Source organism: Artemia sp. Qi Xiang Cuo, chromosome 15 (assembly GCF_049724085.1).
Source record: "Artemia sp. Qi Xiang Cuo chromosome 15, ASM4972408v1, whole genome shotgun sequence".
Taxonomy (NCBI): Eukaryota; Metazoa; Arthropoda; class Branchiopoda; order Anostraca; family Artemiidae; genus Artemia; species Artemia sp. Qi Xiang Cuo.
Window position 1 is genome coordinate 65,444,887 of NC_142808.1, and position 23,115 is coordinate 65,468,001.

The following is a 23,115-nucleotide window of genomic DNA, read 5'->3' on the forward strand; positions in this document are numbered from 1 at the left end:
CTTGAGTTTATAACTGACGAACAAAGAGTGAAAATAAGACCAAAAACACAAGACTGGAAAAAGAAATTTTCTTCGAGCCATCGATTTTCTTCAGCTTTGCAAAGCAACAATTTTCTTCAGTTTTACAAATTCTATTTTTTTCATATTTTTTTCAATTTTTAGTAACCATATTTCTTTGGACCACTTGAACCTACTGAATCAACTGGATGGAAATAGTTTTGTTCCGATCCTGCTCCCAACTTCTTGGTGCTAGCCTGTTGTTATGAATTGAAATAATTACAAACCTTGAAGGTGCTTAAACGCAAATTCAAATCGTACTGTCTCAACTGCCAGTGATGTGGCAGCGTTTTTACCCCCAGAAAATATCCATAAAATACCACAGACAGCAGCAATGTATAGAATAAAGAATGACCGGAAAGTAACATTTTCTGGGATTTAGTTTTCTGGAGATTTTTGGTAGATTTGGTATCTTCTTTTTTGTCGGGAGATGGATTAGAAATTTTATAGATCGACCGAAAAATCGGTCAAAGTCGACACACTTAGCTAAGGCCGTAGAATGAAATTTTGAAAGTCGAGATAAAAAGTTTCCAAAATCAAGAAAAATTTGTTTTAACATATGGACAATTAGAAGAAGTAAAATATGGTAGCCATACTAAATAAAGAAGAACTTGAGGTAGAGTTGCTGACTATCTAGTCAAAAAATTCTGGATAAAAATTACCCTACCAAAACTTGCAGAGATGCAAGAAAAGAAAACTTTTATTATGTTTGTTTGACAAAGGGATAGCGAAGGACCATAAAAAATATCTAAACAGAGGAAAGGGAATTACATACAAATATTTTTAAAGTGTCAAGTCACATTTTCATTTTTCTAAAGCGTTAAAAGAGTATTACCAAAAGTCTTTCACAAGCTGAGTTTGCGTTTCGAATGATGTGGTAGCTTATCCGAATAACTCAAATGTTAAGCACAAAAAAATTGTGAGACCTTTTTTACCTCGTGCGGCTCTTATCATTAAAAATGACTAAATTTCTTTTTTAAGTAACTAAAAAGTTAAACCAGCGCAGAGTGTGGATTTAAGTATCAAAGTGGACATTTATCTTAGATCTAGGCCAAAATGTAAGCTGATTCAGAACAATAGTTCTTGTTTACATTTAACAGAATAATAATTAATTATGTTTAAATATCCTTTTGAGAATTCTAAAGCAAAAGATCCCGAAGCCCATCAAAAATTATGTCAAATTTATTTGAAAAGTATCTCATTAATATTTGGTATCGTTGCCTACCTCTCCTTCTTCTTGAAAACAGAAGAATTACATTTCTGCATTGGTCGTGTAGATCGTAGACCGTAGGTTGTTAAATTTTTATTCCCTCTGCAAGCGTTGTTTGTTTGTGTCGACAGTCATGATATACATGTGTATTTTTTACTTCTATGGTTTTGCAAACACACGGATTATTGGGAAAAATCAATTTACTCTTATCAGAAAGCTTTTTCAAGGGCCCAAAGACCCCTTCTGAATCTAGTAGTTTGTTTTATGCGTTTTCAGACTCGGCACATAGGAAAGTCTTTTCTTGCACTTATTACCTGTGTGTATTCTTTTGCGCCTTTTCCATGACCTTGATTAAGAAAAGCTTATTAATCATATTTATGTGGTTTTTTAAGGATACACACTTTTCAGTTGTTGTTGATTGCTTGTATTCACTCTAAGATACCTATTTAAATCATTGAGGAAATATTAGCTCTTCTATTCAGACAATCTCACCAGACATATATCATATTTATATAGTTTCTCACTTGTATGCGCTCTTTGATATATACACCAATTGTCTGATCCAGGAAAGGTCTTCTTACATACATGACATTAAAATACGTCCTCAGCAGTATTCACAATCAAATCACCTGATTGAGAAAAGTTCTTGTACATGATATTTAAGAGGTTTCCAGCCGATATACACTCCACAATGCGAAAATTCAAAGAGCTCATCCTAGAAGGCTCTTTTGACAAATATATTTAAATGGTTTGTTGGATATCTGCACTCTTTGGTGCATATAGCATACAAATTGATTGGTTCATAATTTTTTTCTCACGTATATCACATTTAAACACTTCCCGCATGAACGCGTTGATGTTTTTTCAAATTTCCTGACTGGGAAAAGGTATTTTTACATACATTGCATTTATTCGGTTTCTCACCGCTATGCAGTCTACGATCTGCATTCAAATTACTCACCCAAGAAAAGCTCCTCTTTCATATTTCCTGTTGCATGTTGCACTTTTCTTGCACACCTCAAACTTAAATAGTTTTTCCCCAGTACGGACTCGTTAATCTGCATTCACATAGTCCAAGTTTGAAAAGTTTTTCTGGCATATTTCACATTTAAATAGTTGTGGTCAATATGCAATCGCTGATGCTTATCTAAATGAGCTGCTTGAGAAAAGTTCTTTTGACATATACCGCATTTAAATGGTTTTTCTCCTGTATGCAAAAGTTGATGCGTTTTTAAATTCCTAATCTGGGAAAACCTCTTGTCACATATCTCACAATTAAATTGGGTCTTACAAAAATACACTATTTGATACTTTTTCAATGAGCCTGCTTCAGAAAACTTTTTCTTACTTTCATCACATTTAAACGATTGCTTTGCTGCATGCAATGTTTGATGACTATCCAATTTTGACTGGAATTTAAACCATTTTTAGTTCTTGTATTGCCTTTTCTGTCAACTTTTTCACCAAGACTATTGGTTTTGGGTGTACAGGTTTTGGTTGAATTACATCATCAGAGCTGCATCCCATAGAATTCATTATTGCTGTAGTAAAAGAATATAATAAATAAAAGCTTTTTTTTTAGTTAGCAGACCTCAATTTTTTTTTAGCAAGCTCAAATTTTTAGTTAGCAGACCTTATAAATATCACGATGGATTGCAAATTAAATGAAAGGGAAAGAAGGGTGCTTTATTTAGCTTCAATTCATTGAATTAAAATATTAAACAACTGATTATTGATTTAAATGGGACGATATGGCATTGATGGCACTGAAATAGCTGCCAAAGCCTCAGCAAAGTTCAACTTTCTTTGTGGTTTTGCGTAGTTTTTTCTACTGTGACAGTATAGGCAATCCAAATTGGACAACCAAAATTTCTATTAGCGCCTTAATAACGACCAAAATGTATGGGCAAACCCAATTATTTGACATAAACAAATCACATTTGAAACTAGTGTCATTTAACTTATTGAAAGAATTGATATTTGGATTACTAGAGAAACTACCAGGTAGCATTAAAAGCTCAAATATATAAATTGGAGACGCAGAGGGAAAAGAAGCGGCAAGGATAATTTAGAACTGACAATACCTGATCCTGATTATTAAGTTTAACAGTTTCTAAACTTAAAAAATTTTGAAGTCGTATCACTTTTTAACAAAACATTACCTTAGTATTCCGGTTATATCAGGGGGTTCCAAAGGTGCGCGTAAGGAATTATTACCAGGCAGCCAAGGTGCATTAATAATGATGGTGCAAAAGGACTGGCATTTTAATTATCACATTACTTAAAACACAGCAAAACATGTATTATTTTTTTGTTTTATATTTCCCATAGTCCACGGGGGTAAATTGCCCTTTTTTGTCAACTTTTTTCATTGAAAATACCAAAGAAGATCTTTTTCAATCAATTTCCTCTCAAAAAGTTATTTCTCAAAATCACAGGGGAGGGGGCATCCCCCTACAAAAAATGAGGAAACAGATGCTAAAAATCCCACGTTAAAATGACAAATACAACCTTTCGGAAGTAGAAAGTGCCTCGAATAGAACACCATACTCAATGAAACTCTTATCGCAGCATCCAATTAGAAAACCAAAATGGTATGAAAAACAAACAGCTTCCTCATATCTAAGTATATTTCTTCCCTTACCAGTCCCTTCTACAATGAAATGGTGGTAATTATATTTCTCTTCACATTTCTTTTCCAGCTATTCTTTCAATAAGAGTCGAAATTAATTTATAAAGAAAATTATTTTCTAGAACAAATCACCAGTTTGCATTCAAAACATACCTTTGTTTTTGTTAATCGTTTCTGGGATTCAGAGGGTACTGCCGAAGTTCTATGGCAAATCCAAACTGATTCTTGATATTCGGTCGAAAATACAAATCGGAGGTGTGGTTTTATTTGACAAAGCTCCAGCAACTTCTGAAACAAAACAGAAATAGAGTGACATCTAAAAATCCTGACACACTTATAGTCAACAACTATTTAATTTAAAATGCTGCTTAAATAATGAACTGATGTTTGCACATGTATCTATATTTAGAAATTGTTTCCTTTCTATGATAGTTGAATTTGGGTTTAATTCATTGAATGCTAACTAACAGAATAACAAAAAAAAATTAGCCACCAAAAGACCCTACTTCATAGCCCCCCAACCCCCTCCAAAGAAACATGAATCATACAATTCAAAACTGTAGTTTTCAGAAACCCAAGAGAAGTCAGCCCAGCAAATTATTGAATAATACAGCAAAGAAGAAGCTACCGCATGAAAAGAATAGTACCAGGCATATTCTACACAGATAATTACCCTTATAGGGAAAATTCAGTAGCCAAAGAGAAACCTTACCTTAGAATTTAGATCCTCTCGTGCCTCCGGAGGCACCCAGGGCATCGACGAAGAGATGCCAGTCATCCCTCAAATGGGCTCCTGCCAAAACGTCTACCCAGTGGGATTGTATGAACGTATTCACGTTGAGAATGTCCCTCTGGTATGTTCGGCGTTGTGTGTTCTTTAGTTTATCCCTTCGCCGCGTTCCCGTTGGTTGCCACTGGAGGATGGACTTCGGTGTTCGGTCGTCTTTCATTCGTACAACATGTCCCAAGTACTTGATCCCGATATATGGGTCCTGATCATGTTGATCACAAGAGGTTGCCCAGTAATTTGACGGATTGTCTGGTTCGAGGCGTGTTGTGTCCAGTTTATGTTGAGGATTCTTCACTGACAATTGTTCTCAAACGCTTGGAGTCTCTTCTCTTGCTGGTATTTTAACTTCTAGCATTCGCTTCTATACAGCATAACTGGGAGGACATTACTGTTGAAGACTGGAAGTCTTAGCCAGGTTGAAAACTTCTGTGAGCGCTAAATCTGTTTAAGCCTGGTAAACGAGCAACTAGCCTGTCCGATTTGAGAATTGATCTCTTCGTCTATTGCCCTTGTGTTTTCTACTGTGCTTCCCAGATATTTAAACTGAACAACCGGTTCTATATCCTCGTCACCGCAATTTATGTTAAGGGGAGATGCCGTGACAGCCATGTTTTTAGTTTTTGATGCATTTATCTTGAGGCCAAACCGAAGTACATTTTTTCTCACAACATCCAAAAACTGTTGGAGTTTCTGCTTGTCTGATTCGAGGAGACTAATGTCGTCTGAGAAGTTTATATCTGCAATCCTCTTTTCGTTACTGATTGGGATTCCGTAGTTTTGTATCCGCAGAGGATGTGAGCAATCACCAGTATGAAGAGAAAATGGGACAGAAGACATCCTTGCTTTACTCCAGAGATGATCCTAAAATATCTCGATTGGCCTTCACTTATCTGTACGCGACCCTCCGTGCTCTGGTATAGAGCCATAATTAGCCTTATGAGTTTGTCAGGGACACCGTAGTACTTGAGAATACTTCTCAAAGTCTATGAAAATTAGGTGTTGTTTGTCCCTTAAATGCTTGTCGATCATTTGCTCGATACAATGCAGAATTACTTGGGCGAGAAGCTTTCCCAGAATAGAAATCAAACTAATTCCTCGCCATTTGTTGCACATTAACAGCTTTTTTGAATAATTTCTCAAGGGTACTGCACATCCACTCTTTTCAGACAACCTCGGTGACCCATATCGTGCTAAACAATAAAATCCAGGTTTTCACACAGGATCTAAAATATGTTTTTAGCATCTCAGCAGAAATTCTAACATTTCCAGGACCTCTCCCCTTCTTCAGCTTCTTTGACACTGAAATTATCTCAGTTTCTGTAGGAGGATCACTGTCAATTTCAGGAATAAGCAAAGGAGTCTCCGGTATATTGGGGGGGATTGATCGCTTATGGACGGTTTAAGACGTATTCGAAATGGTTGGCCCAGATTCCTTCTATCTATTTCTCTTCTGTGACTATTCTTCCGTTTTTGTCCTTGACAGGGCCATACCTTCTTCGCTGCTTGCCAATCATCTCGTTAGTGATCCTGTAGACCATCTTAGAATCCCCTTTTTTTGCTGTCGTCTCTTCTTCCACTGCCTTGTTCTCCAGAAGTCCTTTTGTCAGATCTCGCACTTTTCTTTACAAGCTTGTTTTTATCCCTATACCCCTACAGCTTCATCATTGCATCTTTCTGGAACCCTGGTAAAAACTAAATGCTATTTCAGAATTTTTCTTTCATAGAAAAATGCATTGTGGAGACTCAAAAAGAACTTCCTCCTGACTTCTGGTCTAGCAAGCTTATCAGAGTTATATAGGGGCATCAAGGAGTCTGTCTTCTTTTTTGGGGTCTTCAGTTTGATCACAATCTTAGCTATAATCTGTCTTCTTTTTTGGGGTCTTCAGTTTGAGCACAATCTTAGCTATACAGAGTCTGTGGTCTGAGACGGCGTCAGCTTCTCTGAGTGTTCTTACGTCTCGGAGACTTGATCGCCATTTCCCGTATATAAGAAAGTGGTCGATCTGTTTTCTGGTTGTGCCGTCAGGGGAGGTCCAAGTTTACTTGTGGATATTTTTGTGACTAAACTGTGTTCCATGAATCAGGAGATCATTGGTGGAAGCAAAGTCTATAAGTAGGGCTCCATTTTCATTTCGGTCGCCAAGACCATGTGTTTTACAGAAATAGTTTATTTTTCGATCCAAAACTGAACTTAAGTTACACCTATGAGCCAACGAACAGTATTTTCCATAATTTTCTTACAAAAAACTAGAGTTTACGGTCAAAAACCCTTATTAGCTCAGATTTTATGGAAATAGTTTTATTTTTCGATCCAAAAATGAACTTCAGTTTCACATTTGAACCAGAGAATTGTATTCTTCATATTTTTCTTACAAAAAACTAGAGTTTACGGTCAAAAACCCTTATTAGCTCAGATTTTACAGAAATAGTTTATTTTTCGATCCAAAACTGGACTTAAGTTTCACCTATGAGCCAACGAATTGTATTTTCCATAATTTTCTTACAATAAACTAGAGTTTACGGTCAAAAACCCTTATTGGCTCACATTTTTACGTAAATGGTTTTATTTTACGATCCAAAAATGGACTTAAGTATCACATTTGAACCAGAGAATTATATTTTTCATAATTTTCTTACAAAAAACTAGAGTTTGCGGTCAAAAGCCCCTATTAGCTCAGATTTTTACGGAAAATTCTTTATTTTTCGATCTAAAAAAGGAGTTAAGATTCGCATTAGAATCAAAGAATTGTATTTTACATCACTCTCTTACAAAAAACTAGAGTTTACGGTCAAACAATCTTACTATCTTAGATTTTAAGGAAATAGTTTATTTTTCTATCCAAAAAGGGACTTAAGTTTCATCTATGAGCCAAAGAATTGTATTTTCCATAATTTTCTTAAAAGAAACTAGAGTTTACGGTCAAAAAGCCTTATTAGCTCAGATTTTACGGAAATAGTTTATTTTTCGATCCAAAAATGGACTTAAGTTTCACCTATGAGCCAAAGAATTGTATTTTCCATAATTTTCTTACAAAAAACTATAGTTTACGGTCAAAAATCTTTATTAGCTCAGATTCTATGGAAATAGTTTTATTTTTCGAATCAAAAATGAACTTAAGTTTCACATTTGAGCCAGAGAATTGTATTCTCCATAATTTTCTTACTAAAAACTAGAGTTTACGGTCAAAAACCCTTATTAGCTTAGATTTTACAGAAATAGTTTTTTTTCGATCCAAAACTGGACTTCAGTTTCACCTATGAGCCAACGAATTGTATTTTCCATAATTTGCTTACAAAAAACTAGAGTTTACGATCAAAAACCCTTATTAGCTCAGATTTTACGGAAATAGTTTTATTTTTCGATCCAAAAATGGACTTAAGTTTCACATTTGAACCAGAGAATTGTATTTTCCATAATTTTCTTACAAAAAACTAGAGTTTACGGTCAAAAGCCCTTATTAGCTCAGATTTTACGGAAATAGTTTTATTTTACGATCAAAAATGGACCTAAGTTTCACATTTGAACAAGAGAATTGTATTTTCCATAATTTTCTTTCAAAAAGCTAGTGTTTACGGTCATAATACCTTATTCGATTATATTTTATAGAAGTAGCTTATTTTTCAATCCAAAGCTGGACTCAAGTCTGAATTATGAACCAACAAATTGTATTTTCAGTCATTTCACTACAAAAAACTAGATTTTACGGTCAAAAACACTTATTAGCTCAGATTTCACGGAAATAGTTTTATTTTTTGATCCAAAACTAGACTTAAGTTTCACCTATGAGCCAAAGAATTGTATTTTCTATAATTTTCTTAAAAAAAACTATAGTTTACGGTTAAAAACCCTTATTAGCACAGATTTTACAGAAATAGTTCATTTTTCGATCCGAAAATGGACTTATGTTTCATCTATGAGCCAACGAATTGTATTTTGCATAATTTTCTTACAAAAAACTAGAGTTTAAGGTCAAAAACCCTTATTAGCTCAGATTTTACGGAAATAGTTTTTTTTTCGATCCAAAATCGGACCTAAGTTTCACATTTAAACCAGAGAATTGTATTTTTCATAATTTTCTTACAAAAAACTAGAGTTTACGGTTAAAAACCCTTATTAGCTCAGATTTAACAGAAATTGTTTATTTTTCCATCCAAAACTGGAATTAAGTTTCACCTATGAGCCAACGAATTGTATTTTCAATAATTTTCTTACAAAAAACTAGAGTTTACGGTCAAAAACCCTTATCAGCTCAGATTTTACGGAAATTGTTTTATTTTTCGATCCAAAAATGGACTTAAGTTTTACATTTGAACCAGAAAATTGTATTCTCCATAATTTTCTTCAAAAAACCTGAGTTTACGGTTAAAAACCCTTATTAACTCAGATTTAACAGAAATAGTTTTTTTTTCGATCCAAAACTGGAATTAAGTTTTACATTTGAACCAGAAAATTGTATTTTCCATAATTTTCTCACAAAAAACTAGAGTTTACGGTCAAAAAACCTTATTAGCTCAGATTTTACGGAAATATTTTTATTTTTCGATCCAAATGTGGACTTAAGTTTCACATTTGAACCAGGGAATTGTAATTTCCATAATTTTCCTACAAAAAAATAGAGTTTACGGTCAAAAACCCTTATTAGCTCAGATTTTACGGAAATTGTTTTATTTTTCGATCCAAAAATGGACTTAAGTTTTACATTTGAACCAGAAAATTGTATTTTCCATAATTTTCTTACAAAAAACTAGAGTTTACGGTCAAAAAACCTTATTAGCTCAGATTTTACGGAAATATTTTTATTTTTCGATCCAAATGTGGACTTAAGTTTCACATTTGAACCAGGGAATTGTATTTTCCATAATTTTCTTACAATAAACTAGAGTTTACTGTCAAAAATCCTCATTAGCTCAGATTTTACAGAAATATTTTATTTTTCGATCCAAAAATGGACTTAAGTTCCACATATGAACCAGAGAATTATTTTTCCCATAGTTTTCTTACAAAAAACTAGAATTTACGGTCAAATACCCTTATTAGCTCAGATGTTACAGAAATAGCTTATTTTTCGATCCAAAACTGGACTCAAGTTTCATCTATGAGCCAACGAATTGTATTTTCCATAATTTTATACATAAAACTAGAGTTTACGGTCAAAAACCCTTATTAGCTCAGATTTTACAGAAATAGTTCATTTTTCGATCCAAAAATGGACTTAAGTTTCACATTTGAACCAGAGAATTGTATTTTCCATAATTTTCTTACAAAAAACAAGAGTTTATGGTCAAAAACCCTTATTAGCTCAGATTTTACAGAAATAGTTTATTTTTCGATCCAAAACTGAAATTAAGTTTCATCTATGAGCAAACGAATTGTATTTTCCATAATTTTCTTACAATAAACTAGAGTTTACGGTCAAAAACGCTTATTAGCTCAGATTTTACGGAAACACTTTTATTTTTCGATCCAAAAATGGACTTAAGTTTCAAATTTGAACCAGAGAATTGTTTTTTCCATAATTTTCCTAAAAAAAACTAGAGTTTACGGTCAAAACCCTTATTAGCTCAGATTTTACAGCAATAGTTTATTTTTCGATCCAAAAATGGACTTAAGTTTCACATTTGAACCAGAGAATTATATTTTCCATAATTTTCTTAAGAAAACTTAGAGTTTACGGTCAAAGACCCTTATTAGCTCAGATTTTGCGGAAATAGTCTATTTTTCGATCCAAAACTGGACTTATGTTTCACCTATAAGCCAACGAATTGTATTTTCCATAATTTTCTTACAAAAAACTAGAGTTTACGATCAAAAACCCTTATTAGCTTAGATTTTACGGAAATAGTTTTTTTTTTGGTCCAAAAATGGACTTAAGTTTCATATTTGAACCAGAGAATTGTATTTTTCATAATTATCTTACAAAAAAACTAGAGTTTACGGTCAAAACCCTTCTTAGCTCAGATGTCACTGAAATAGTTTAATTTTTCTATCCAAAAATGGACTTAGGTTTCACATTTGAACCAGAGAATTGTAATTTCCATAATTTTCTTACAAAAAACTAGAGTTTTCGGTCAAAAACCCTTATCAGCTCAGATTTTACAGAAACAGTTTTTTTTTCGATCTAAAACTGGACTTAAGTTTCACATTTGAGCCAACGAATTGTATTTTCCATAATTTTCTTACAAAAAACTAGAGTTTACCGTCAAAAACCCTTATTACCTCATATTTTACAGAAATAGTTTTATTTTTCGATCCAAAAATGAACTTAAGTTTCACATTTGAACCAGAGAATGGAATTTTACATACTATTCGTACAAAAAACCGTAGTTTATGGTCAACAACTCTAAATAGCTTAGATTTTACAGAAATAGTTTTATTTGTCGATCCAAAAATGAAATCAAGTTTCACATATGAACCAAAGAATTGTATTTTCCATAATTTTCTTACAAAAAAATTGAATTTACGGTCAAAAACCCTTATTAGCTCACATTTTACAGAAATAGTTTATTTTTCGATCCAAAACTGGACTTAAGTTTCACCTATGAGCCAACGAATAGTATTTTCCATAATTTTCTTACAAAAAACTAGAGTTTACGGTCAAAAACCCTTATTAGCTCAGATTTTATTGAAATAGTTTTATTTTTCGATCCAAAAATGACCTTAAATTTCACATTTGAACCAGAGAATTTTATTTTCCATAATTTTCTTACAAAAAACTAGAGTTTACGGTTAAAAAACCTTATTAGCTCAGATTTTACAGAAATAGTTTATTTTTCGATCCAAGACTGGACTTAAGTTTCACCTCTGAGCCAACGAATTGTATTTTCCATAATTTTCTTACAAACAACTAAAGTTTACGGTCAAAAACCCCTATTAGCTCAGATTTTACAGAAATAATTTCATTTTTCGATCCAAAAAAGTACTTAAGTTTCATATTTCAACTATAGACTTGTATTTTCCATAATTTTCTTACAAAAAGCTAGAGTTTACGGTCAAAAACCCTTATTAGCTCAGATTTTACAGAAATAATTTATTTTTCGATCCAAAAATTGGACTTAAGTTTCATCTATGAGCCAACGAATTGTATTTTCCATAATTTTCTTACAAAAAACTAGAGTTTACGATCAAAAACCCTTATTAGCTCACATTTTACGGAAATAGTTTTATTTTTCGATCCAAAAATGGACTTAAGTTTCACATTTGAACCAGGGAATTGTAATTTCCATAATTTTCTTACAAAAAAATAGAGTTTACGGTCAAAAACCCTTATTAGCTCAGATTTTACGGAAATAGTTTTATTTTTCGATCCAAAAATGGACTTAAGTTTTACATTTGAACCAGAAAATTGTATTTTCCATAATTTTCTCACAAAAAACTAGAGTTTACGGTCAAAAAACCTTATTAGCTCAGATTTTACGGAAATATTTTTATTTTTCGATCCAAATGTGGACTTAAGTTTCACATTTGAACCAGGGAATTGTATTTTCCATAATTCTCTTACAATAAACTAGAGTTTACGGTCAAAAATCCTTATGAGCTCAGATTTTACAGAAATAGTTTATTTTTCGATCCAAAAATGGACTTAAGTTCCACAGTTGAACCAGAGAATTGTATTTTCCATAGTTTTCTTACAAAAAACTAGAATTTACGGTCAAATACCCATAATAGCTCAGATTTTACAGAAGTAGTTTATTTTTCGATCCAAAACTGGACTCAAGTTTCATCTATGAGCCAACGAATTGTATTTTCTATAATTTTATCACAAAAAACTAGAGTTTACGGTCAAAAACCCTTATTATCTCAGATTTTACAGAAATAGTTAATTGTTCGATCCAAAATTATACTTCAGTTCCACGTATGAACCAGGGAATTTTATTGTCCATAATTTTTTTACAATAAAATAGAGTTTATGGTCAAAAACCCGTATTAGCTCAGATTTTATGGAAATAGTTTATTTTTTGATCCATAAATGGACTTCAGTTTCATCTATGAGCCAACAAATTGTATTTTCCATAATTTTCTTACAAAAAAATAGAGTTTAGGGTCAAAAACGCTTATTAGCTCAGATTTTACGGAAACACTTTTATTTTTCGATCCAAAAATGGACTTAAGTTTCAAATTTGAACCAGAGAATTGTTTTTTCCATAATTTTCCTAAAAAAAACTAGAGTTTACGGTCAAAACCCTTATTAGCTCAGATTTTACAGAAATAGTTTATTTTTCGATCCAAAAATGGACTTAAGTTTCACATTTGAACCAGAGAATTGTATTTTCCATAATTTTCTTACAAAAAAACTAGAGTTTACGGTCAGAAACCCTTATTAGCTCAGATTTTACAGAAATAGTTTATTTTTCGATCCAAAACTGGACTTATGTTTCACCTATAAGCCAACGAATTGTATTTTCCATAATTTTCTTACACAAAACTAGAGTTTACGATCAAAAACCCGTATTAGCTTAGATTTTACGGAAATAGTTTTTTTTTTTGGTCCAAAAATGGACTTAAGTTTCATATTTGAACCAGAGAATTGTATTTTTCATAATTATCTTACAAAAAAACTAGAGTTTACGGTCAAAACCCTTCTTAGCTCAGATGTTACGGAAATAGTTTTATTTTTCGATCCAAAAATGGACATAGGTTTCACATTTCAACCAGAGAATTGTAATTTCCATAATTTTTTTACAAAAAACTAGATTTTACGGTCAAAAACCCTTATCAGCTCAGATTTTACAGAAATAGTTTATTTTTCGATCCAAAACTGGACTTAAGTTTCACATTTGAGCCAACGAATTGTATTTTCCATAATTTTCTTACAAACAACTAGAGTTTACGGTCAAAAACCCTTATTAGCTCAGATTTTACGGAAATAGTTTTATTTTTCGATCAAAAATGAACTTAAGTTTCACATTTGAACCAGAGAATTGTATTTTCCAAAATTTTCTTACAAAAAATAAAGTTTATGGTCTAAAACCCTTATTAGCTCAGATTTTATGGATAGAGTTTTATTTTTCGATCCAAAAATGAACTTAAGTTTCACATTTCAGCCAACGAATTGTATTTTCCATAATTTTCTTACAAAATACTAGAGTTTACGGTCAAAAACCCTTATTAGCTCACATTTTACAGAAATAGTTTATTTTTCGATCCAAAACTGGACTTAAGTTTCACATATGAGCCAACGAATAGTATTTTCCATAATTTTCTTAAAAAACTATAGTTTACGGTCAAAAACCCTTATTAGCTCAGATTTTATGGAAAGAGTTTTATTTTTCGATCCAAAAATGAACTTAAATTTCACATTTGAACCAGAGAATTGTATTTTCCATAATTTTCTTACAAAAAACTAGAGTTTACGGTCAAAACCCTTATTAGCTCAGATTTTACGGAAATAGTTTATTTTTTGATCCAAGACTGAACTTAAGTTTCACCTATGAGCAAACGAATTGTATTTTCCATAATTTGCTTACAAAAAACTAGAGTTTACGGTCCAAAACCCTTGTTAGCTCAGATTTTACAGAAACAGTTTTATTTTTCGATCCAAAAATGGACTTAAGTTTCACATTTGAACCAGAGAATTGTATTTTCCATAATTTTCTTACAAAAGACTAGAGTTTACAGTCAAAAACCCTTATTAGCTCAGATTTTACAGAAATAGTTTAATTTTCGATCCAAAACTGGACTTAAGTTTCACCTATGAGCCAACGAATTGTATTTTCCATAATTTGCTTACAAAAAACTAGAGTTTACGATCAAAAACCCTTATTAGCTCACATTTTACGGAAATAGTTTTATTTTTCGATCCAAAAATGGACTTAAGTTTCATATTTGAACTAGAGAATTGTATTTTATATAATTTTCCTAAAAAAAACTAGAGTTTACGGTCAAAAACCCTTATCAGCTCAGGTTTTACAGAAAAAGTTTATTTTTCGATCCAAAGCTGGACATAAGTTTCACCTATGAGCCAACGAATTGTATTTTCCATAATTTTCCTACAAAAAACTAGAGTTTACGGTCAAAAACCCTTATTAGCTCAGAATTTACAGAAATAGTTTATTTTTCGATCCAAAAATGGACTTAAGTTTCACATTTGAACCATAGAATTGTATTTTCTATAATTTTCTTAAAAAAACTAGAGTTTACGGTCAAAAACCCTTATTAGCTCAGATTTTACGGAAATAGTTTATTTTTCGATCCAAATCTGGGCTTTTGTTTCATCTATGAGCCAACGAATTGTATTTTCCATAATTTTCTTACTACAAACTAGAGTTTACGGTCAAAAACCCTTATTAGCTCAGATTTTACGGAAATAGTTTTATTTTTCCATCCAAAAATGGACTTAAGTTTCACATTTGAACCAGATAATTGTATTTTCCATAATTTTCTTACAAAAAACTAGGGTTTATGGTCAAAAACCCTTATTAGCTCAGATTTTATGGAAATAGTTTTATTTGTCGATTCAAAACTTGACTTATATTTCACCTATGCGCCATCAAACTTTACTTTCCATAATTGTCTTAAGAATGACTAGAATTTACAGTTAAAAATCCTCATTAGTTCAGATTTTACGAATATAGTTTATTTTTCGATAAATAAATAGACTTAGGTTTCACATATGAGCCAACGAATAGTATTTTCCATAATTTTCTTACAAAAAACTAGAGTTTACGGTCAAAAACCCTTGTTAGCTCAGATTTTATGGAAATAGTTTTATTTTTCGATCCAAAAATGGACTTAAGTTTCAAATTTGAACCAGAGCATTGTATTTTTCATAATTTCTTTACAAAAAACTAGAGTTTACGGCTAAAAACCTTTATTAGCTCAGATTTTACTGAAATAGTTTATTTTTCGATCCAAAAATGGACTTAAGTTTCACCTATGAGTCAACGAATTGTATTTTCCATAATTTGCTTACAAAAAACTAGAGTTTACGATCAAAAACCCTTATTAGCTCACATTTTACGGAAATAGTTTTATTTTTCGATCCAAAACTGGACTTAAGTTTCACATTTGAACCAGAGAATTGTATTTTCCATAATTTTCTTACAAAAAACTAGAGTTTACGGTCAAAAACCCTTATTAGCTCAGATTTTAAGGAAATAGTTTTATTTTTCGATCAAAAAATAGACTTAAGTTTCACATTTGAACCAGAGAATTTTATTTTCCATAATTTTCTTACAAAAAACTAGAGTTTACGGTCAAAAACCCTTATTAGCTCAGATTTTACGGAAATAGTTTTTTTTTCGATCCAAAACTTGACTTAAGTTTCATCTTTGAGCCAAAGAATTGTATTTTCCATAATTTTCTTACAAAAACTAGAGTTTACGGTCAAAAACCCATATTAGCTCAGAGTTTACAGAATTAGTTTATTTTTCGATCCAAAACTGGACTCAAGTTTCATCTATGAGCCAACGAATTGTATTTTCCATAATTTTCTCACAAAAAACTAGAGTTTACGGTCAAAACCCTTATTAGCTCAGATTTTTACGGCAATAGTTTTATTTTTCTATCCGTAAATAGACTTAAGTTTTACATTTGAACCAGAGAATTGCATTTTCCATAATTTTCTTAAAAAAAGCTGGAGTTTACGGGCAAAAACACTTATTCACTTATATTTTACTGAAATAGTTTATTTTTCGATCCAAAAAGGGACTAAAGTTTCAACTATGAGTCAACGAATTGTATTTTCCATAATTTTCCTACAAAAAAATAGAGTTTACGGTCAAAAACACTTATTAGCTCAGATTTTACAGAAATAGTTCTTTTTTCGATCCAAAAATGGACTTAAGTTTCACATTTGAACCAGAGAATTGTATTTTCTATAATTTTCTTACAAAAAACAAGAGTTTACGGTCAAACACCATTATTAGCTCAGATTTTACAGAAATAGTTTATTTTTCGATCCAAAACTGGACTTAAGTTTCACCTATGAGCCAACGAATTGTATTTTCCTTAATTTTCTTACAAAAAACTAAAGTTTATGGTCAAAAACCCTTATTAGCTCAGATTTTACGGAAATAGTTTTATTTTTCGATCCAAAAATGAACTTAAGTTTCACAATTGAACCAGAGAATTGTATTTTCCATAATTTTTTTACAAAAAACCAGAGTTTACTGTCAAAAACCCTTATCAGCTCAGGTTTTACAGAAAAAGTTTATTTTTCGATCCAAAGCTGGACATAAGTTTCACCTATGAGCCAACGAATTGTATTTTCCATAATTTTCCTACAAAAAACTAGAGTTTACGGTCAAAAACCCTTATTAGCTCAGATTTTACAGAAATAGTTTATTTTTCGATCCAAAAATGGACTTAAGTTTCACATTAGAACCAGAGAATTGTATTTTCCATAATTTTCTTAAAAAAACTAGAGTTTACGGTCAAAAACCCTTATTAGCTCAGATTTTACAGAAACAGTTTATTTTTCGATCCAAAACTGGACTTTTGTTTCATCTATGAGCCAACGAATTGTATTTTCCATAATTTTCTTACAAAAACTAGAGTTTACGGTCAAAAAACCTTATTAGCTCAGATTTTACGGAAATATTTTTATTTTTCGATCCAAATGTGGACTTAAGTTTCACATTTGAACCAGAGAATTGTATTTTCCATAATTTTCCTACGAAATACTAGAGTTTACGGTCAAAAACCCTTATTAGCTCAGATTTTACGGAAATAGTTTTTTTTGATCCAAAAATGGTTTTAGGTTTCACATTTGAACCAGAGAATTGTACTTTCCATAATTTTCTTACAAAAAACTAGAGTTTACGTTCAAAAACCCTTATTAGCTCAGATTTTACAGAAACAGTTTATTTTTCGAACCAAAAATGGACTTAAGTTTCACATATGAGCCACTGAATTGTATTTTCAATAATTTTCTTAAAAAAAACTAGATTGTACGGTCAAAAGCCCTTATTAGCTAAGATTTTACTGAAATAGTTTCTTTTTTCGATCAGACACTGAACTTAATTTTCATATCAGACCCAGATAAATGTAGTTTACATAATTTTCAAAGTCTATGGTCAAAAATAATAGTTCAGATTCTAAGGAACTAGTTTTTTTTTTGATCCAAAACTGGACTTAAGTTTCACCTATGAGTCAACGAACTGTATTTTCTATAATTTTCTTACAAAAAACTAGAATTTACGGTCAAAAACCCTTATTAGCTCAGATTTTATGGAAATAGTTTTATTTTTCGATCCAAAAATGAACTTAAGTTTCAAATTTGAATCAGAGAATTGTATTTTACATAATTTTCTTACAAAAACTAGAGTTTATAGTTAAAAACCCTTATTAGCTCAGTTTTTACGGAAATAGTTTATTTTTTTATCCAAAACTGGACTTAAGTTTCACCTATGAGCCAACGCATTGTATTTTCCATAATTTTCTTACAAAAAACTAGAGTTTACGGTCAAAAACCCTCATTAGCTCAGATTTTACGGAAATGTTTTTAATTGTCCATACAAAAATGGACCGAAATTTCAAATTTGATTCAGGGAGTTTTATTATACATAATATTACTACAATAAACTAGAGTTTAAGGTCAAAAACCCTTATTAGCTCATATTTTACAGAAATAGTTTTATTTTTCTATCCAAAAATGGACTCAAGTTTAACATTTGAACCAGAGAACTGTATTCTCCTTAATTTTCTTACAAAAAACTAGAGTTTACGGTCAAAAACCCTTATTAGCTCAGATTTTACAGAAATAGTTTATTTTTTTTATCCAAAACTGGACTTAAGTTTCACCTATGAGCCAACGAATTGTATTTTCCATAATTTGCTTACAAAAAACTAGAGTTTACGATCAAAAACCCTAACGGAAATAGTTTTATTTTTCGATCCAAAAATGGACTTAAGTTTCACATTTGAATCAGAGAATTGTATTTTCCATAATTTTCTTACAATAAACTAGAGTTTATGGTCAAAAACTCTTATTAGCTCAGATTTTACAGAAATAGTTTATTTTTCGATCCAAAAATGGACTTAAGTTTCACCTATGAGCCCACGAATGGTATTTTCTATAATTTTCATACCAAAAACTAGAGTTTACGGTCAAAAACCCTTATTAGGTCAGATATTACGGAAATAGTCTATTTTTCGATCCAAAAATGGACTTAAGTTTCATATTTGAACCAGAGAATTATATTTTTCATAAATATCTTAAAAAAACTAGAGTTTACGGTCAAAACCCTTATTAGCTCAGATGTTACGGAAATATTTTTATTTTTCGATCCAAAAATGGACTTATGTTTCACATTTGAACCAGAGAATTGTATTTTCCATAATTTTCTTACAAATAACAAAAGTTTAAGGTCAAAAACCCTTATTAGCTCAGATTTTACAGAAATAGTTTATTTTTCGATCCAAAACTGGACTTAAGTTTCATCTATGAGCCAACGAATTGTATTTACCATAATTTTCTTACAAAAAACTAGTGTTCACGGTCAAAAACGCTTATTAGCTCAGATTTTAAGGAAATAGCTTTATTTTTCGATCCAAAATTGGACTTAAGTTTCCATTTAAACCAGAGAATTGTATTTTCCATAATTTTCTTACAAAAAACTAGAGTTTACGGTTAAAAACCCTTATTAGCTCAGATTTTACAGAAATAGTTTATTTCTCGGTCCATCGATGGAACTTAGTTTGAGCTATTATCCTAAAAATTGTATTTTCCGTAATTTTCTTACAAAAAACTAGAGTTTATAGTAAAAAACCCTTATCAGATAAGATTTTACGGATATAGTTTTATTTTTCGATCAAAAATGGACTTAAGTTTTACATTTGAACCAGAAAATTGTATTTTCCATAATTTTCTTACAAAAAACTAGAGTTTACGGTTAAAAACCCTTATTAGCTCAGATTTTAAAGAAATAGTTTATTTTTTGATCCAAAACTGGACTTAAGTTTCACCTATGAGCCAACGAATTGTATTTTCCATAATTTTCTTACAAAAACTAGAGTTTACTGTCAAAAAACCTTATTAGCTCAGATTTTACGGAAATATTTTTATTTTCGATCCAAATGTGGACTTAAGTTTCACATTTGAACCAGAGAATTGTATTTTCCATAATTTTCCTACAAAAAACTAGAGTTTACGTCAAAAACGCTTATTAGCTCAGATTTTACAGAAATAGTTTATTTTTCGATCCAAAAATGGACTTAAGTTTCACATTTGAACCAGAGAATTGTATTTTCCATAATTTTCTTTCAAAAAACTAGAGTTCACGGTCAAAAATCCATATTAGCTCATATTTTACAGAAGTAGTTTATTTTTCGATCCAAAACTGGACTCAAGTTTCATCTATGAGCCAACGAATTGTATTTTCCGTAATTTTCTCACAAAAAACTAGAGTTTAGGGTCAAAAACCTTTATTAGGTCAGATTTTACGGAAATAGTTTTTTTTGATCCAACAATGGTTTTAAGGTTTCACATTTGAACCAGTGAATTGTAATTTCCATAATTTTCTTACAAAAAACTAGAGTTTACGGTCAAAAACCCTTATCAGCTCAGATTTTACAGAAACAGTTTTTTTTCGAACCAAAACTGGACTTAAGTTTCACAATAGAGTCAATGAATTTTATTTTCCATAATTTGCTTACAAAAAACTAGAGTTTACGGTCAAAAACCCTTATTAGCTCAGATTTTTACGGAAATCGTTTCATTTTTCGATCAAAAACTGGACTTAAGTTTCATAATTGAACCAGAGAAATGTATTTTACATAATTTTCTTACAAAAATCAAAAGTTTACGGTCAAAAACACTTATTAGCTCAGATTTTAAGGAAATAGTTTTATTTTTTGATCCACAAATGGACTTAAGTTTCACATTTGAACCAGCGAATTGTATTTTCCATAATTTTCTTACAAAAAACTAGAGTTTACGGTCAAAAACCCTTATTAGCTCAGATTTTACAGAAATAGTTTATTTTTCTATCCAAAACTGGACTTAAGTTTCATCTATGAGCCAACGAATTGTATTTTCCATAATTTTCTTACAAAAAACTAGTGTTTACGGTCAAAAACCCTTATTAGCTCAGATTTTACGGAAATAGTTTTATTTTTCGATCCAAAAATGGACTTAAGTTTCACATTTGAACCAGAGAATTGTATTCTCCATAATTTTCTTACAAAAACTAAAGTTTACGGTCAAAAACCCTTATTAGCTCAGATTTTACAGAAGTAGTTTATTTTTCGATCCAAAATTGAACTTAAGTTTCACCTATGAGCCAACGAATTGTATTTTCCATAATTTGCTTACAAAAAACTAGAGTTTACGATCAAAAACCCTTATTAGCTCACATTTTACGGAAATAGTTTTATTTTTCGATCCAAAAATGGACTTAAGTTTCAAATTTGAACCTGAGAATTGTATTTTCCATAATATTAATACAAAAAACTAGAGTTTACGGTAAAAAACCTTCATGATCTCAGATTTTACGTAAATAGTTTTATTTTTCAATCCAAAATGGACTTAAGTTTCACACTTGAACCAGAGAATTGTATTTTACATAATGGTCTTTCATAAAGCTTGAGTTTACGGTCAAAAACACTTATTAGCTTAGATTTTAAGGAAATAGTTTTATTTTTCGATCCAAAAATGTACTTAAGTTTCACATTTGAACCAGAGAATTGTATTCTCCGTAATTTTCTTACAAAAAACTAGAGTTTACGGTCAAAAACCCTTATTAGCTCAGATTTTACAGAAATAGTTTATTTTTTTTATCCAAAACTGGACTTAAGTTTCACCTATGAGCCAACGAATTGTATTTTCCATAATTTTCTTACGAAAAACTCGATTTTACGATAAAAAACCCTTAATGGCTCAGATTTTACGGAAATGGTTTTAGTTTTCGATCCAAAAATAGACTTAAGTTTCACATTTGAGCCAAGAAATTGCATTGTCCTTAATTTTCTTACAATAAACTAGAGTTTGCGGTAAAACGGACTTAGTAGATCAGATTTTACGGAATTAGTTTTATTTTTCGATACATAAATGGCATTAAGTGTCCCCTAAGAGACAAAGAATTATGTTTTCCATAATTTGATTACAAAAAACTAGAGTTTACGGTCAAAAACCCTTATTAGCTCAGATTTGACGGAAATAGTTTTTTTTTCGATCCAAAAATGGACTTGTTTCATATTTGAACCAGAGAATTATATTTTTCATAATTATCTTACAAAAAACTAGAGTTTACGGTCAAAACCCTTATTAGCTCAGATGTTACGGAATTAGTTTTATTTTTCGATCCAAAAATGGACTTAAGTTTCACATTTGAACCAGAGAATTGTATTTTCCATAATTTTCTTACAAAATACTAGAGTTTACGGTCAAAAACTCTTATTAGCTCAGATTTTACAGAAATAGTTTATTTTCCGATCCAAATCTGGACTTAAGTTTCACCTATGAGCCAACGAATTGTATTTTCCATAATTTTCTTACAAAAACTAGAGTTTACGGTCAAAAAACCTTATTAGCTCAGATTTTACGGAAATATTTTTATTTTTCGATCCAAATGTGGACTTAAGTTTCACATTTGAACCAGAGAATTGTATTTTCCATAATTTTCCTACAAAAAACTAGAGTTTACGGTCAAAAACCCTTATTAGCTCAGATTTTACGGAAATAGTTTTTTTTCGATCCAAAAATGGTTTTAGGTTTCACATTTGAACCAGAGAATTGTACTTTCCATAATTTGCTTACAAAAAACTAGAGTTTACGGTCAAAAACCCTTATCAGCTCAGATTTTACAGAAATAGTTTATTTTTCGATCCAAAACTGGACTTAAGTTTCACATTTGAGCCAACGAATTGTATTTTCCATAATTTTCTTACAAAAAACTATAGTTTACGGTCAAAAACCCTTATTAGCTCAGATTTTACGGAGATTGTTTTATTTTTTAATCCAAAAATGGACTTAAGTTTCACAATAGAACCAGAGAATTTTGGTTTCCATAATTTTATTACAAAAAAGTAGAGTTTACTGTCAAACACCCTTAATAGCTCATATTTTAAGGAAATAGTTTTTTTTTTAATCCAAAAATAAACTTATGTTTCTCATTTGAATTAGGGAACTTTATGTTCCATAATTTTCTTGCAAAAAATAGATTTTACTATTAAACACTCTCATTACCTTGTATTTTTCGTGAATAGTTTTATTTTTCGATCCAAAAAGGTAATCTAGTATCACATTTGAATCATTGAATTATCTTTTTCGTAATTTTTGTACAAAAACTAGAGTTGACGATCAAAAACCCGTATTAGCTCAAATTTTATATAAATAGTTTAATTTTCTATCCTAAACTGGACTTAAGTTTCACCTTTGAGCCAACAAGTTGTATTTTCCATAGTTTTCTTACAAAAAAACTAGAGTTTACGGTCAAAATCCCTTATTGGCTCAGATTTTACGGAAATAGTTTTTTTTGATCCAAAAA

General features: G+C 31.0%; 2 protein-coding genes across 2 annotated transcripts in view; one reads left to right on the forward strand and one right to left on the reverse strand.

Annotated features, from left to right (window-relative positions):
• The window catches only part of LOC148943996 (uncharacterized), a 347,461-nt gene that overhangs the window by 161,404 nt on the left and 162,942 nt on the right, over positions 1-23,115 (forward strand). The window lies entirely within an intron of this gene.
• On the reverse strand, positions 5,125-5,526 carry LOC148943998 (uncharacterized). The gene has a single exon (XM_089101321.1). It carries the CDS (start codon positions 5,524-5,526, stop codon positions 5,125-5,127), a length of 402 nt encoding a protein of 133 aa, XP_088957447.1.

Coding starts and splice junctions, on each gene's coding strand:
- LOC148943998 (XM_089101321.1), bottom strand. CDS start 5,526: ATGTCTTCTGTCCCATTTTCTCTTCATACTGGTGATTGCTCACATCCT.